This window comes from Rhizopus delemar, genomic scaffold, assembly GCF_000149305.1.
Source record: "Rhizopus delemar RA 99-880 supercont3.2 genomic scaffold, whole genome shotgun sequence".
NCBI lineage: Eukaryota > Fungi > Mucoromycota > Mucoromycetes > Mucorales > Rhizopodaceae > Rhizopus > Rhizopus delemar.
Window position 1 is genome coordinate 1301993 of NW_027137828.1, and position 17596 is coordinate 1319588.

Sequence of the window (17596 nt, forward strand, 5' to 3'; positions counted from 1 at the left end):
ATTGTGGAAATTGTTGATGACTTTGCATCGGTGGCTTTAGAGTAAATGAGAGGAAAGTTTGTTGAAAAGCACTCAAAAGTTCTGTTTCAAAAGCTTAATTTTATCATCACATAAAGGAGCAATGTGCATTAAGTTTAAAGAAATTAGAAAAGCCCACTGAGTACCAAAGTTCTGATAACATCTCCTAAAAAAATTTGAGGTTGAATTATTGCTGTAATATAAGAACATGGATTTTGCAAAATTACATTTTATGAATGAGGCTGGTTTCAACCTTCAAATTAATCGTGCTCGAGGTTGAACAAAAGTAAGTGCACCAGCAAAAATTGAAGTTGCGAAAAATAAAGAAATAATAATTACTGCTCTAGATACTATTTCAAGTCAAGAGGAAATCAATATCTCATCCATTTCGTTAAGAGAAAGCTTAGATAGAACTTGGTATGGATGGTAAGGCAAGTAAAATTCATTAACATCAAGTGGATTGTCATGCTCAGAAACCAATTTAGCTTTTATCACAGATAATGATTTCAGAATTGAAGGAACTTATGTGATCAAACAAGCAAAAGTTGTTTGATGATAGTCCTAATTCTAGGATGCATGACACATCAATCCAGATACTGATGGTTATAATGCCATTGCAGGTATCAATGTCTATGACCAACTATTTATCGCTATCGTCAATAATCGTTTTAAACCTACACTTGGCTGTATCCATGGATTTGAGAGGTACAAATATACCTGGATTCATATAATGTGAACCAACTGATAAAATGCTGCCATAAATTCCAATTGCATTGGTCAAAATGACTTCAATATAATCTACGTGCAAGATAATTTAATGCTTTATTAGACAAATTTCCGATTTAAATATTCATCAGGCTTTGATATAAAGTGAATGCAAATTCTTGGAATATAACCCAATAGTGCCTGATTACATGCTTCTCCTAATAAGCTTGGGATTTCTTTGACTTAGAATCATTTCTGTTGTAATTACTCTTGCAAATAGATCAAAATGGCTCGAGCGAATTCAAATCTAGTGAGTAATAAGGAAGAAATATAAAGTTATACCCTCTCATTTCAATACACTTTTGAGTAATAACATGTCAGTAGATAGGCGCATAATTCATTTTTAAATAATTGTCATTAAATACCTTATGCTAATCCATAATATCCAAAGTACTTACTTTTCCGAATTTGAATTGCCAGACTGTAAGAAGCCAAGTGAGTACTTTTAGTTGGTTTTTACACGTAGGAAAAATGATATAACAAGTGAGCAAACAGCTAAACATAGAAAGGCTCACTGATGGGCTTTGATATTTGAAGTCGCTTGCGCAAATTTAGACATTGAAAGATTCCATATGCCAAATCACTATTGAATACAACGACTACGTGCTTGATAGATCATTAGTAGCTAGAGAATAAGACGGAGAGATAGGAGAATTGTTCCTTGCTAGCCTTGAAGTTTTTATGATCTAATTTGTCTATTGCTAATAGTATACTCTGCTAAAGAATCATTTTAGACAATGAATACTACTGATGGTCTCATGGTTGTTTTATGTGAGAAGCTAAACGAAATGGCAATGTATCATGTGGTAAGGGCGAATATTTTCCCAGAAGCACCCTAATATTTCCGGGAAATAGTATAGAAGCAAAGAAGTTGAAAAAGATTGTATTTGATAGAGTTATTTCATATGAAGTATGTACAGTTACATTGATTCATGGTAATTAAAAAAATTCATAATTTTATAGATTTGCATCCCCTCCTTCTTTTTTTCTTACTTACATTGGCTAATTTAGTCATAATAAATTTGACGTTTTAAAGCATTCAAGCTCAATAATGAAGCGAATGATACAATAAAGCACCTATTTTTGGTTACAGTAGAGCTGAATTATTAAATATATACGGGCAGAAGAAACTGATGCTTAATATAAAACCAGATATAGTTATATAAATATACATGTTAGTATGCTTCATTCCATCTAGTATTTGCAACTTGCCGATAAAACAATCTCCATTTGCGTCGTGAAAAGCAAACAAGCGCAAAGACGTTACACGAATAAGAATATTTTATCCCGGATCCCTGTTTTTTTTTTTCTCTTTTATTTCTCACAACTTATTATGGCCAATACTCATTTGCTCGACGACTGTCTCTTTTGTAAGATTATTAGGTACAAAAAAAAAAGAAACATGAAAGAAAATCAGACAGGGTGAACTGACTTATAAACCAGAGGCGAGATTCCTTCTTGCAAAATTGCTGAAACTGACAAAAGGTACGCGTTAAAAATGTTAAAAAAAAACCCTCAAAAAAAACGTAACCTTTTTTTTTTTTTTTTTTTTTTTTTTTTTTTTGAAAGTTACGCTTTTCTCGACATTAATCCTTTAAGTGAAGGACATTCAGTAAGTAGTTTTTTAATGGAAAACTTGCTCATTTTTATCAACCTTTTGCTTTATTTAGCTCGTAATTCCCAAATGTAAAAGAAAAGAATAACATTAGTGCGTACAGCCTTTGCTAACTATATCATGGTAGACCACGCCCAATTCTTTCACCAAGTCCCCGATGATGTGCTTGCAGATATGCTGCCATTAGCAAAGAAAGTTGCTGTTGCTATTGGCTTGGAAGATGGTCAATACAATCTTTTACAGGTAAAAAAAGGAAAACATTTTGCATAAAATTTTAAAAAATGAAATAAAATAGAACAATGGACCTATGGCTCATCAAGTAAGTCTAAATTATATGGGTTGAGCTTGGTACTAAAATAACCTCAGGTTGTTCCTCACGTTCATTTCCACATTATTCCCAAGCCAAGCCCTGAGGAAGGCCTCAAGATTGGTTGGCCTCAAAAGCAAGTTACACCCGAGGATCTCAAGAAGACTTTGGGGCGCATCAAGGAAAAATTATAATCAAATAAACAAATGTCATCTTTACCACTTTTTTACAAGTGGAAGCATGCATTGTCACATAAATTTTATAATCAGATCGGTATTATTAAACTAACTCTTCGTCAAATCATCTCACGCACCTCTAATGGAATAATTGCTACTGTTAAATAATGAAGCATTTAATGAATTTTATTGGCTAAAGTAATGAGAACCGTGAGAAAAAAGTAACTTTTTTTTAATAAACTAGGCCTTTTTGTTTGCATCTTTTCTCTCTCTCTCTTTCTTAAACAATGCAAGCACATATACGCATGTTTAATACTCTTCAGAAAAGATCCAATGCATCGCTCTCTCAGAATATATTTATTTCATTAAAATCCCAACATAATAGGATGATACCCTTTCAATTTAAACGTATGTCAAGTACAACTACAGCAGAAGTGGAAGAAAATAACATGAATCCTACTCCTAATGAAGACCCCCACGCTGTTGTATCTACCTTTGATCTTTTCTCTATTGGCGTAGGTCCATCCTCCTCTCATACAGTAGGACCTATGAGAGCTGCAAAAATTTTTATAAATGATTTAAAAGAGCATCATGTTTTAGATAAAGTGGACTCATTAAGGATAGGCAAGTGTTTTTATTTTCTTTTAATTCGAAAAAAAAATCTTATTTTGACTTTAATAGATCTATTTGGATCTCTTGCATTAACAGGTGAAGGGCATGGCACTCCAGAAGCTGTATTGATGGGTATTGAAGGCGAATCTCCTGATTCAGTTGAAACGAGCACTATTCAATCAAGGGTACAAGATATAAAGACAAATCAATCAATTCATTTAGACGGCACTTTCAGAATTAAATTTAATTATGAAAAAAATATGATATTCAATTACTTCAAGACTTTGCCTCAGCATCCAAATGGTCTTCGCTTTTGTGCTTATGATAAAAATGTAAACATGATTGCAACAAATGAGTATTTTAGTATCGGTGGAGGATTTGTAGTTAATCAGAAAACCCAAATGGATCACGGTGAAAATGTATATTACAAAAGAACAACACAGAAAAATGATGTGATTGAAGGACGTAGTGAACAAGATATTGTGGCTGTTTCTTTGCCCTTTAGAAATGCACAAGAATTATTGAATGTATGCAAGCGTGAGAATATGACAATTGCCCAAGTCGTGTTTGAAAATGAACTAAAATGGAGCAGTCCTGAAACGATCCGAGAGAAACTCTTAAAGATCTGGAACACAATGGATGACAGTATCCGCAATGGCGTGATGGCCTCTCCCAATGACCACCTGCCTGGTCCTCTTAAAGTAAAACGTCGGGCTCCAAGATTGTACAACAAGCTTCTAACAGGCCTGTATGGTACACCTGTCAATACAGCAAGTGAATACACTCGTACTTCGATAGAAAGTTCACCTTCTGCACAACTGACCAAAACTAATTACTGCCAATATCCACTTGCATTTTCCTTTTTACCTAAAAAGCCTCGAAAAAAAGTCGTCTTGCCTGCTCTGGATTATCTTTCAGTATACGCTATTGCCGTGAATGAAGAAAATGCTTGTGGTGGTCGTGTTGTCACTGCTCCTACCAATGGGGCAGCAGGCACAATTCCCGCTGTACTCAAATATTATCTTGAATTCATTTCTGAAAATCCAGAAAAGGATGTCATGGAGTTTTTGCTTACTACTGCTGCTGTTGGTATGCTCTTCAAACGAGGTGCTAGTATTTCAGCTGCTGAAGTCGGCTGTCAGGGCGAAGTGGGCGTAGCGTGCTCTATGGCCGCCGCTGGATTTACAGCTGTCATGGGTGGAACAGTGGACCAAGTAGAGAATGCAGCAGAAATTGGTATGGAGCATAACCTTGGTTTAACATGTGATCCTATTGGTGGTCTTGTACAGGTTCCTTGTATCGAACGAAACGCATTGGCTGCTGTGAAAGCCATTGCTGCTGCTCAATTGGCGCTTAATGGTGAAGGAGATCATCGTGTTTCTCTTGATCAAGTAATTGAGACTATGCGTCAAACTGGGCATGACATGATGTCTAAATATAAAGAAACAAGCCAGGGTGGATTAGCAGTGAATGTTCCATTATGTTAGACTACAATAAATAAAAGTTCAATATTATTCCATATAGACTATTGAGCACTTTCTTTCATCTACCTCTTTTTATAATTGCTTAATAATAAGATTGACAAGACTTTTGTTGATAATCCATCATTACTCCTTTGTAGCTATAATTTAAAGGGGGTACACATCTGTGCAACATGTATTTCCTAATCCATCGAACAAAAGAACTCCAAAAAAATAAAAAAAAGGGCACAACAAATCGAATGATGCTTCAAAATATCAAAATAGAAAGAAGGAAAAGAAGAAGAATGGTGATTGTAACGCATAAAAATATGACGCTAAATTATGAATTATCTGGTGAGAAAAATGGTACACAGAATACAGTTATTTGGTTAATCCACGGAGCAGCTGGTCACCTGAACCACTTTGACCGCATCACTTCTTATCTAATAAGGCAAAGGTTTCATGTTTTGACTTGCGATATTCGATATCATGGATCATCACAGCCTATCAATGATGATCCAATTACTTTTCAATTTAAGGATGTCTTGGATGATTTGGATTTCATAATATCGCTTGTTAAACAAACACATTATCCTGATCGCAATATCTCAGTGTTCCTCGGTGGGTTATCTATGGGTGGTATTATATCCTTGCTTTATGCTGTAAGGCATGAAAACAAATGCCAACTTAAGGACCAAGGTATTGAATTAAAAGGTATCATCCCTATTGGATCCGCTGTACCGAGTATACCGTTTCCTAGAACAGAATGGAAAGTATATCAAGATCTTACTCCAAATCTAGAGTTGACTGGGCTTATGAAAGCCAATATTGTTCAATCCGCTGAATTTGCTTCATCTCAAGAAGAGATCCAAAGATCCATGAAACAAATATCAAATGTTGCCTTTTACAAGTGTCTCGCCGCCATAGCAGATATTTTGCTGTCGAGTAATCAAAAAGACCAATCAATACCACCAACAATGCTACCGATGCTACTGATCATTCCAGGAAAAGATGCTTACACAAGGAAGGAGATGGAAAGCCTTCATGAATTAAATACTCTGCATGGTGTAGCAAGCCAAGCAGTTATTATAGAAAATGCTCTGCATATGGTCGTTTTGGATTACAGTAGTCAAGTTGCTGCTTATATATCAGAATTTTGTAAATTACATTAAAGCTTGCTATTATATGTTCAGTTAATAACAGCAAATGGCTGATGTATTGTTATCTATATACATATTTATTTTTAATCTATCTGATCTGTTCACTGTGCTCTCAACCTCCAAAGATTACTATAAAAGGGCTCGACTACATAAGAATTGTTAAAAGCACTTTACATCTTTATTTACTTAGAAGTCCATTATATACTGATAGGGTATATGAAGTGTCAGTCTCAGTCATCAAGACATAAACAACATAAGAATAAAAGTGCTTACCTCCGAAAAGTAAAGCAATCATCGATTGCAGCCTAGTTCTGCTTCCTTTTCAGAAGAGAACGGTAATCGCTTTATTTACAGTGTGGAATTGACTGTTGTTTAGAAAGGCTTAATGAAGCCGGGAGTATAACCATGTCCATAAATGAAAGACCACATAGCGAAAGAAGAGGACCAGATAGCGAGACAATATAGGTTTTTTCTTTTTCTTTTTACGCATGTTGTTTTTAAACTGAAAGGAAAAAAAAAAAAAAAAAAAAAAAAAAAAAAAAAAAAAAAAAAAAAAAAAAAAGACGATGAATAAACAAAATAAGTCTTCCATTCACTCTTTTTAAATGTCTTTTTTTCTTGGAACACGACGCGTACCCCTGTTTTATCACTTTTTATCTTATCAAGTCAATTACGATGAAAGGATCGATTGTTCTTTAACATTTGCTTGAAGCAACTTATGCAAAAAGAGGATAAGGTATAAATGTAACTCTCACATTAAATTTCAAAACTACGTCTGCCTCTTCTATATGCTTAGCAAAGAAGCAAAGAGATGCCCCTTTATTTTTGTAGCTTTCTAGAAGGAACCTGAAACAAGTTTTACCTTCTCAAGGTTTTGAACATTTATCATACTTTTTTTTTTAGTTTGATGTTGGACAACAAAAAAGCTTTATGTAGTGTACCTCATATCTCTTTCTATTCTTTAATATTGTCTTAGTGTTCTTCTTTCTCAGGCCTTTCTCAGTTCAACGTTAATATCGTTGATACTGCTGGCATAAGATGAAGTTTTATATTTTACTTGCATAAATAAATCATGCTTTATTTTCCCAAAGAAAAACAGAACAAAGTAAAATGATACGAACCAGTAAACTTCGACTATATCGTAATTGGTGTGATAGATCAAAAGGCTATTGTAAAAGAGGATGGCAAGATGTTTCTGATCAGTTCTCCTTTAGTCTCTTGTAACGATATATCGCCATTTGTGTTCATTAAAAATCCATGACTACACAGGAGAAGGAGTGTGTTAAACACTTTAAAGCCATAATTGCAGTCGTAAAAACAAAGTCTGGAAAACGCACACTTATATACTTTTATCTCTTCTCAATAAACTAGTTTAAGCACTTTGAACTCAACAACTATTAATCAGAATGAGTAGCTTTTGTTGATGGCTTCGTTGACTTTGTCTTATCTCTTTAAATCATGTCAACCCTTTAGACATTTGAATTTGACTTTAGATAGGTACTCTCCACTGTCAAAAGCTCGATTTTGACAAGTCAATATTAGGATCTATTGCTATGAGACCTGACAGGCGAATACTTTAGTTTTTTAACAAGTATTCTCATTTTTTGAAGTGATAGGATTCATCAATACTTGAAAAAAAAAATTCGAAAAGGAAATTGCTTTATAAAATTTTGTCGGAGGTAAAAAAAGCATGAGTCTCATTGAGTCCCACAAGTCCATTATGTACTGCCGGAGTTACAGTGACGGCTGTTTTATTTTTTTTCTTTGCAAGAAAATTTACGCGTGAAGAAAAAAATACCTTCATTTTTTGTTCAAAAACTTGTATAAATGAGCCTGTTTGGAGCGTCAACAAATCAGCCCAATGTGACGTTTGGTACAACAGGTAAATATAATTAAGATGCACAAAATGTAGAGCATTAAGCAATAATCATTTATAGCAAATACACAATCTTCAGCTGGTACCTTATTTGGGGCTAATGCAAACAGTACTTCCTTTGGCTCTAATACGAATTCTTCAGCTGGTACTTTGTTTGGTGCAAGTAATACCAGCATCAATAATTCTAGTGCGGGTACTTTGTTTGGGACAGCGGCATCAAATCCTTCTTCTACTGGTACAGCAAAAGATATATAATTCGTTGCAAAAGGTAATTAACTATTTTTTAAAAAGGTTTTGGAGGATTTGGTCAAAAATCAGCAGCAACTAATACATTTGGAGCAAATTCATCCGCGCCAGTTGCAGGATTTGGACAAACAGCACCAGCGACTTCCACTAGCGGTTTCGGTTTTGGAACAAATCAGCTTACTACCAGCAGCAACACAAGTGGTTTTGGGACAGGAGCTACCGGCAACACTGGATTCGGTGGTTTTGGCTCATTCAACACAACTACTAGTGCATCTGGTAACCAGACAGTGAAGCCTGCATTTGGAGGGTTTGGATCACTTACCAACACACAACAAACTGGATTTGGAACACAAAATCAGCAAACAAGCTTTGGTTTACAAAACCAACAACAAGGTAAACCTCAAATCCAAGAGAAAGTTTGGCAAGAACTTGCTCTCATCAGAGCCCATTTTGATCCTACTTCACCTCTTTGTCATTTTAGAGTAAGTTGCCACAAAAGGAGTGTATACACAAAATTTAATAATACTTTTTTTTTCATTTAGCATTATTTCTATAATATGGTGCCACGTAATGAAGTGCATTTGTATGTTCGCCCACCTAACCAAGATGAACATTTGTGGAATGAAGCAGTACGTAAAAACCCAGATCCATCATGGTAGGTTTAGAGCTTTTCTTATTTTCATCGCTCATTAATCTGCATATATCATAAGTCTAGTACCAGTTTTAGCCGTTGGATTTGACGATATATTAAAACGTATGGAAGTTCAGTCTAAACAAAGTGATTTATATCAACAAAAATTAAAGGTAAAAAAAAAACTAGCAGGAATAGCGAATGTAAAGAAGAGCCATGAATAATCTATTTCTGTAGGAAACTGAAGATAGATTAGCATCAGTTCAGCGTGAATATATGCTTGGAACTTTGGTGAAATTGGAAGAACATAAACGCCGTCATATTGATATAACTCAACGCTTATTGCGAGTAAGTATATTGAATAAATATCGGCCGTGTTTTTTCTCACATTTCTTTGTAAAAGCTCCTTCGATACAGTCAAATACTTCGTTATAAGAATTTCCCATTAAATGCAGAGGAAGAGAAGACAGTTGAACAATTACAGAAGATGGCTAGAGCGAAAAATTGCCCCGAAGAGCTTTATACAAAGATGGTCGGCTTATGGAATCAAATTCAAGCTGCAAAAGCAAGAATGTCCGAAACAAACGGTAAAACTGAGATTTGGCGATCAGTAAGCGAAGAGGATACCAACAGAATCGCAAAGGTTTGTTAAACATTTATACGCGTACTTGACTCTTTTTTTTTTTACTTAATTATTTTTATCAGGTTCTTGAAGATAAGCAACAAGGTATTTTACACATTGCTAGTACATTAAAGTCGGATACAAAAGAACTTGAAGAAATCGTAGAAGCAATAAAAAAGCGCTAGTTGATGAATGTTGCATATATAATAAAATGAAATTATATTAAAAAAAATATTTTAAATATGCATTTGATGATATCTATTATTAAGACTTGCTGATATGTATTTTAATTATATCTTTGCTTTAAAGTTTGTTAAAGTGTAAAAGTCTAGGCAATTGCAATTTTTTTCTTTATTCTAATAGATTTTAAGTTGTAAACAAAATAAACATTGTGCAAATAAAAACAATTTAGAAATAGAAAAGAAAACAATAAATAAAAAAGCAAACAAAAGAGTAATTATAGAAGAGGGCATTGTTTTAATAAGTATACAACACAGTGTGTACTTCACTGATTTAAGACAAACAAGGGGCTGAAATAGTGTGAAGAATCTCTCTTAATCAAAATTATACCAACCTAATGTTCTTTTTTGCCTCAAGTACTTCCATTCAAACCTTCTTTTTGGCTTTTAGTTAAAAATATAGCTAGCCTTTAAATGAACCCTTTTTATCAATAAATGATTTTAAGTGTAGAAAACAACAAAAAAGGAACGGATCTGTCTCCCAAGTTGCACAAAGCGTCAATCAATTGCAACGTTAATAAAAAAAAGACGTAAATCAATGAAAACAGGCAGAGAAAAGACAAGAAGATTAAAAATTTTAAAATCATCGCTTCATTGTTTAAAAAATAAAGAAAATAAAAACATAAGCTTCTACTAGAAAACAAAAAGAAAAAGAAAAAAAAAGAAAGGGGGTAATCTAATTAAGGAGATGATTTTCACCTTGTCTTACCTGAGTAGCTGTGTAACTACAGAATTATTTAATACTTTTGTTTTCTATTTCTTTTCTTTTTTTCTTTTTTTTTTTTTTCACTGTCTAGTTATGAAATCATTAGCATTTACTTCGACTATTTGTTTAGCGTGGATCAGCTTGGTTATTGCACAAGAAGGGGCCACTGTTCCTACTGCCAATTCTGGTTCATCCAGTACATATACTTGTAATCCCAGTTCTTGTAAGATCGAAAATAATTGCTTATGTGCATCTCAATCTCCACCTGGAGGACTTTCTCCCAAAGATACACCTCAAGTAAAACATATAAGTATTTACTTTTAATTTTATATATTAACATGCTAGGTAGTTTGTGACTGTAACCTTTGATGATTCCATACAAACTGGCCTATTTCAAACTGCTTTATCCATGGTGAATGTTACGTAAGATCTATAAAAAAAAAAGGGGAGTTGGGAGATTATTTTAAAATAGTAGCTTATTCGTTTTATTACAAAGCAATCCTAACGGTTGTCCCGGCCATGGTACCTGGTAAAGTGGCAAAAAAGAAGTTACTATTTTTGGTACTGCATTACTAAATTTACATGTTTATTTTTATAATAGGTTTGTTTCAATGCAATACACTGACTTTTCATTGGTACAGCAATGGTATGCGGCTGGTAACGAGATTGCAGAGTAAGTTTACTTGTTCCTTTTATTAATGATTTAAGGATTAACTTTGGACTATAGTCATACCTTTACTCATGTAGGAACGCCTTCAGCTCAAGAAATCTCAGCATGTAAATCAATGCTTAATGCTTACGGTGGTATTCCAAACTCAAAGATACAAGGATTTCGTGCTCCATTCTTGAATTACACCAAAGACACTTTAAACATTTTAAGTCAACAAGGTTTCTTGTATGATTCAAGTTCTAGTGCAGTTACCGATGATGCTTATTGGCCCTATACACTTGACAACGGTATGGCTAATGATTGCTGGACAGGCATCTGCAACACTGGTCAAATCAAGTTACCAGGTCTATGGGAAATACCAATGTACTCTGTTTTGGACAATGGAAGCATCCCTCAATTGATGGATGTTTACTTGGCTGGTGCTCCTTCTGATGTTACAGCATGTAAATACTGTTTATTGTCATCACAAACGTACACACACATTAATATTTTATTTTTAAGGGAGCAATGCAGCTTTTGACAAACACTATAACGGAAATCGTCAACCATTTGGTATTTACGTTCACCCAAGTACAGTATATACAAATATACATTGTTTATTTTTTTTTAACTTTCTTTTCTTTTTGTTTAGCTCATTTAACATCTTATCCTAGTCTTCCTGATCCTAAAGACCAATTTAATGGTGTCATTAGCTTCATTCAATCCATTGCTTCTAAGCCTGATGTTTGGTTTATAACAAACCAACAATTACTACAGTGGATGAAGAATCCCGTCAAAGCTTCAGAGCTTGGAAAGCAAGATTATATGCAATGTAAACAGCCTATTCTCTCCAAAGAAATATGTAACGGGCTTGATGACGATCATAATGGCGTTGTCGATGATAATTTAGTTAACAGCTGTAACTTTGGTGCAAGCAGCACAAAGACATGCTTCAACTGCCCTGCAACTGCTCCCAGTTTAGATAATCCCACACCAGCTTCTAATGCTCAAAATGGAACATCAGGATATCGTTATGCTATTCCTGATAACTGCGAGTAAGAAAGAAAGCATTGATGTGCGTGTTCGTTTTTGACCGTTTTTTTTATTGTCTCTAGCACTACTTGGTGGGATCCTATTGGAAATACTTGTCTCTGCACATCTTCTGATTGTCAAGTCAAAAACGTTGCTGTACCTAAAGCAAATAGCACATCTTCAGGAAATAATCCCAACAATTCTTCATCCAGTCCAAGTGACTCATCAGCTTTATCTACTTCATTTATCCCTACAATTTTGTTGGCTGGATTATTTGCTACAATTAATCAACTGTTTTAAAGTAGCTTTCTTTTTTATAAAATTTCTGTAATAAATATTATGTCATGCTTTATTTTTTTACAAATAACCCAATGTTTTCTCTTTGACTTCTATTATCAAGTTCAAAAACTCTTTATTTCTACAGATAACAACAATTAGGATAATGCGGGTATTATTTTCTAAACAACTTACTCTATGTATTCTGAATTAGCAGAGGATAAGCTAAATACACCAGACATTGTTTGTTGTGCCGCTGCCTGAGCGACGCTAGGTGGAAAATCACGAATAAGACGAAGGCATTCAAGGATTTCTTCGAGCATCACTTTTCTAGCTGCAGCACATATACATAATCTCAATAGACCAACCACTGTACGTTCAACAACTAAGCTACTCTGTTTTTCACCAAATTTGAGTATACCAAATATATAATCAGTAGCATTAGACCTAAAGAAAAAAAAATCAGTAAAAGATTAGGTTACATCTCTAATGTACCATAGTGATTCAATTCTGCTGGCGTTACGTATGGTAATCGTTACCATGAATTCCAAAAATAAGACTGCAGCAGGATCATATTCTATTGTCTCCTTTGATTTTTCCATTATTTCTTTATCATATCCAACAGTACGAATGGCCGCCAATAAGCTCTTTTGTGTTTCCAAACTGAGGGATGTTATATCTATAAATAATTCTTGCAATTTGCAAGCAGATACGCAATCCACTGCACACATTGTCATTTCAACTTCTTCTTCTGTAGGATCTCTGCTGTAGGCTTCATCGTTTGAATAAGGAGATAAAAGATAAGACGATAAGGTTGACAAGAGTGAACCATCACGGCGATTCTGTTGTTTAGAAGGTTTTGGCATCTTTGGCTTGAGTGGAATATCTGTTGTTCCAGACACAAAATCTTCCACTATCAGCATAGAATTAGGCAAAAGAGAATTAAGAAACAGATTACGAATAATTTGAAGCACTTTGGTCCAGCCCTTTCGGAGGGGGTCACCGTGTCTGGTCACTACTGCAAACAGGACAACCGCAGCGAGTTGCCCCTTGTAGTTGCGGCCAAACCGCACCGCAAGCTTGCTTACCACATACTTTTGTCCAGCTACATCAACAATGGGATCTGGCACAGGTGAAGTCGGGTTGTCGAGTAAGCCAGTGGTCGTGGCCAGATTAACAACAATGCTATCGAATGCTTCACATAATCCAAAATGAGCCGCAAGGGTTGCGCAGTGACGAAATCCAGTGATGGCTCGCTCGAGTGTGTCATCATCTTGGGCAGTGTTAAAAGCACATGAAACAGCAGCCACGAGGGGCCTCCAGACGAGTTTGAACATGGCATGGTCATAATCTGATGTGCGACAACGTTCAAATAGACCTGTGATGGAAGATCGGTGTTGTAATTGCTTCCAAGCATAGTTGAACCCCAATAGACCTTCATGTTCTTCTGGCATCAGTATCTCGTCTTGCTGGATGGCTTGATATATGGCGGTCAAGTAGTCTTGAGGAAAATTTCCATTGTTATTCACACCACTCAAGTTTCGAATATATTGATCGACTGACATACGCGATTGATGTCTCACTTGTGGATTATGTTGGTCGGTATTGAGCATGATGATCGAATAGGCTAACACCTGGGCGGCCTCAATATTGTCAATCTCAGGTGCTCCAGTCTCAAAAAATGTTTCTGCAAACGTATCTGTCACACGCAAAATCTGCTGCGCTTCTCCTGGCAAACGGAATGTTTCGAGCACCATACGTAGTGCTTCATCCATACGTTTCTGTAAATTGACAAAAATAAGACCAAATTATAACAAAAAAGTAGTTTAAACCTTACATTTTTAAAATCAAATTGACGCATATACACTTGTAAAAGTTCAAGATTCTCGGGTCTGCCAATATATTCTCCCAGCGCTTTTTTATCCAATTGTTGTGTTGATTGCAGGAAATTAGAAAGGCTTTTGTTGATGTTACCGTTTTCGTCTGCTGTGATTATTCCGTTTTCAAGCAAGAACTCAATGCCCTTTTTCGGTGATTCATTAAATCGACCTGCACCTTCCAAAATAAGCCGTTTTCGTCTTTTACGTTCCAGTAGTTCTTCAGCTTTAATTAACTCCTATGTCAATCATGTATACGTTAACTTTCTTTATATGTGATAGTATTTTTCTCTTTTTCTCTTTACATGGTTATCATTTGGTATGTCCTATAGTCCTGTTAATATTCTGATTGTTAAGCATAGAAAGTAAAACACACCTTGTTAAGCGTTCGTTCAGTCATTTGTGCAACAAACATGCATATTGTGTCCAAGCAAAGTGAGTGATAATTAGTTGTTGAATAACTAAGTGGATCTGGAAAAGAATTCTATATAAATCTGTTAGTTTACACTGGTTTACATAAAAAAAACACACCCAGCGCATCTACCTTGCATAAAAATTGAATTAATTCTTCAAAGAGATCACCACATGTAACGTCACAGTCATAATTGTACCACAAATCAATCATGAATGTCTCTCGACGTACAAACTGCAGTAGATTTTCCAACAACAACTCACGTACTTCTGGACTCAATGCTGTACGGTCTGTGTAGTTAGAATTCTTTCCATTTTTATCTGTCGACTTGCCCAAGAACATGTTAGGCGACGAACTTCTTGTATCGCTGATGGGATCAGTAATATTAGGCTTTGGCGATAGAAAGCTGATATGCCCCTCTTCATCTACGTCTACAAGCACACTGCGACTACCTGCACCCGTAGGCGGAGAGAGCTTTTGAACCAAAAAGAATAAAAATAATTCTTGCTGAAGTTTCAGATGAGATCCAAGTGCATCGAATGCGGTGGCAATGACTCTAAGGGATAAAGAAAGTAAAGGAACAAAGTCTGTCTTGGCTAATTGGAAGACGTATTTGCAAAAATCATCTGTTACTAGTGATCTCAGGATTTCAAAACGTCCAATGCTTCTTCCTCCTACTTCAAAGGCAATATTCAAAAGGCCCAATGCCATCATTCGCATGGAATCTGTATGTTTGTGTTCGTGAGGATTTAAAAGTGAGATGAGAACTCGAAGAACTTCTTGGATTGTGGGTATTCCATATGGTTTTGGATGAACACTCTGTTCACTGGCTACAAATGCAATCAGTTACTAAGGGAAGTGAAAAAAAAAATATCGAATCTTTACCTGTGGGTAGTACGGTAGCTTCAGTGATAGGTGATGTGGTATATATTTCTTTATTGTTGGTGGGCTTATTTCCTTGGTTTTTACTCTCTTCTATTGTAGGCTGCTGTTGTATGCTAACATCAAGTGATGAAGTATCTTTTGGTGTATTCATGTGAACTGGATCTGCGGGCTCGTCTGTTGAAAGCGACTCTGTAAGTAGCAAGTCATCCTCTAAGCTTTTGAGCCTTTCAAATATAGCAATAATCATTTTGATCATCGAATGCTCTGCCAACTTCCTTAACATTTCTAGCAATTCATAAAATTTTTTAAAATTGAGTAAAAGTTGATTTACATAATACACAGAAATATTATCATACCACTAAGTCTCTTTTGACAGCACATGCTTAGGCCAGACTCCATTATCTCACAAACAGCTTCATCGCTTAATACTTGTCCACATTCACTTATTAAGGCCATTTCTAGTACTTGCAGCATACGCAATAATACCAGTTCATCTGAAATCGTATCAGATGCTTCAAATTTGCATCCACTGGCAGATGAAGTCAACGTATTCATCGCATGGGCAATATTAGGGCTCTGTATATTCAAGATGTTGTACTGTAAAAACTTTTCAATACTTGCTAAAGCGGTCGCTGCTACTGAGCCTGTTGTATTGCCCGAACAGATTACTTCAAGGAAAGGACTGACTAGTTCTACAGCGTCCACATCCTTTACATCTATACGCACAGTCATCGTTACACTTTTGCACACTTTCTTTTATATTCTGTTAAAACCTTGTACGCTCTCCAAGTGTTGCTTAAGTTTAATGAATCCTTCCAATAATGGATCGCCCTGTTTTTACTAGTATCAATCATTGCTGTATAGCCAAGATCTTTATTTTTTACCTCTTTTAAACTTGAATCTCTTGTTTTTACTCTTCCGCTACGTAGTCCCATAGTATTGCCCAAGTTGCCCATTCGAATATTACTGACATTCATACCAGACCACCTCGCGTGTTTGCGCATGGCACTCGTCACAGCTACATAAAGAGTGTTGGTGAATATGTATTGGGCGCAAATTTTTATACAAAAAAACCTGTGATTTCTGCATGAATGATCTGAAACCAGCTTGCTTCAGATTTTAATGAGACTGCAAAGGTAGAAATTTTAGATGAATTGGCTGATTGACGTTTCAAGTGAACTGTGGTTGAAGTCATCAAGAAAGCTCTCGTTGTTTTGTTTTTTTTTTTTTTATTTATTTATTTGAAAGAAACGGATGTATTTATTTATTTAAATCCAGCGTGTAATCTCCGTTAATGTGAGTGAATACGTCAAACACCTCATTAATTTCGTTGTATTAAAACTTTATGCTAACCTCTCCTTTCTCCATAAAAAGGAGAGGAAATTTACCAAAAAAAAAAATCTCTCTGCTTCTTGGGGCGGAATCATAAAAGGAGCCAAAATAGATAGCCTACATGAAAGGCACGTGTAAGAAGAGAGGTATATGATTATTATTTATTGGTAGCATAAAGTACAGCGAATATAATGATAAGAATAACAAGTATAATACTAAATCCAACAGACATCCATCTATTCAATTTTTGCCACCTCTCTGCCATTTTACCTCCCTTTTCTCCTGGTTGTTTCGGCCAGAATGACCCCAGCCACCACAGGGGAGGAAATAGAAATCCAAAGAGGAATAATAGGCCACCAACAGAATGAAAACCGTCTTCGTCTTCTTTACTTAATATCCACCACGCCGGTTTTTCTTCTTGCTCTTTACCTTCTTTGACTGTTGGCCAAACAACCAAGGTTTGGTCTGATTTTGGTTTTCGTATTGGTTCATTTCGATGATGAGATGAACTTGTCTGTTGTCTACTCGGTGACGAACTTGTTGGGGCAGGTGTCATAAGAGGACTGGTTGAATTTGTTGAATATCGACTATTCATCAATTGTTCTGCCACTCTTAGCGATAAATCATCTCCTCTATTATTTGTATTATCCATGGAAAGAAGGAAAAAAAAAAAAAAAAGAGAAAAAAATGTATGACAAAA

The 17596-nt window shown here is 35.5% G+C and overlaps 6 protein-coding genes across 6 annotated transcripts; 5 read left to right on the plus strand and 1 right to left on the minus strand.

Moving 5' to 3' along the window:
- Window positions 1-2116: 2116 nt before the first annotated feature.
- Window positions 2117-2899, plus strand: RO3G_02726 (uncharacterized protein; the record flags this gene model as incomplete). The annotated part of the gene is made up of 7 exons (XM_067657317.1): window positions 2117-2166; window positions 2227-2268; window positions 2353-2395; window positions 2454-2469; window positions 2526-2641; window positions 2694-2717; window positions 2765-2899. 7 exons carry the CDS (start codon window positions 2117-2119, stop codon window positions 2897-2899), a joined length of 426 nt encoding a protein of 141 aa, XP_067513418.1.
- Window positions 2900-3291: 392 nt separating this feature from the next.
- Window positions 3292-4980, plus strand: RO3G_02727 (L-serine ammonia-lyase; the record flags this gene model as incomplete). The annotated part of the gene is made up of 3 exons (XM_067657318.1): window positions 3292-3511; window positions 3563-3678; window positions 3775-4980. The coding sequence occupies 3 exons, from the start codon at window positions 3292-3294 to the stop codon at window positions 4978-4980; spliced, it is 1542 nt and encodes a 513-aa protein (XP_067513419.1).
- Window positions 4981-5282: 302 nt separating this feature from the next.
- Window positions 5283-6125, plus strand: RO3G_02728 (uncharacterized protein; the record flags this gene model as incomplete). The annotated part of the gene is made up of 1 exon (XM_067657319.1): window positions 5283-6125. One exon carries the CDS (start codon window positions 5283-5285, stop codon window positions 6123-6125), a length of 843 nt encoding a protein of 280 aa, XP_067513420.1.
- Window positions 6126-7940: 1815 nt separating this feature from the next.
- RO3G_02729 (uncharacterized protein) lies at window positions 7941-9673 on the plus strand (the record flags this gene model as incomplete). Its single annotated transcript, XM_067657320.1, has 8 exons — window positions 7941-7995; window positions 8051-8152; window positions 8281-8717; window positions 8778-8890; window positions 8946-9039; window positions 9104-9214; window positions 9270-9509; window positions 9572-9673. 8 exons carry the CDS (start codon window positions 7941-7943, stop codon window positions 9671-9673), a joined length of 1254 nt encoding a protein of 417 aa, XP_067513421.1.
- An 853-nt stretch (window positions 9674-10526) lies between these two features.
- RO3G_02730 (uncharacterized protein) lies at window positions 10527-12414 on the plus strand (the record flags this gene model as incomplete). Its single annotated transcript, XM_067657321.1, has 7 exons — window positions 10527-10730; window positions 10783-10856; window positions 11035-11106; window positions 11161-11546; window positions 11605-11673; window positions 11735-12137; window positions 12198-12414. 7 exons carry the CDS (start codon window positions 10527-10529, stop codon window positions 12412-12414), a joined length of 1425 nt encoding a protein of 474 aa, XP_067513422.1.
- Window positions 12415-12831: 417 nt separating this feature from the next.
- Window positions 12832-16568, minus strand: RO3G_02731 (uncharacterized protein; the record flags this gene model as incomplete). Its single annotated transcript, XM_067657322.1, has 8 exons — window positions 12832-12837; window positions 12930-14171; window positions 14228-14506; window positions 14644-14751; window positions 14812-15509; window positions 15565-15849; window positions 15921-16280; window positions 16406-16568. The coding sequence occupies 8 exons, from the start codon at window positions 16566-16568 to the stop codon at window positions 12832-12834; spliced, it is 3141 nt and encodes a 1046-aa protein (XP_067513423.1).
- Between the last annotated feature and the right edge of the window lie 1028 nt (window positions 16569-17596).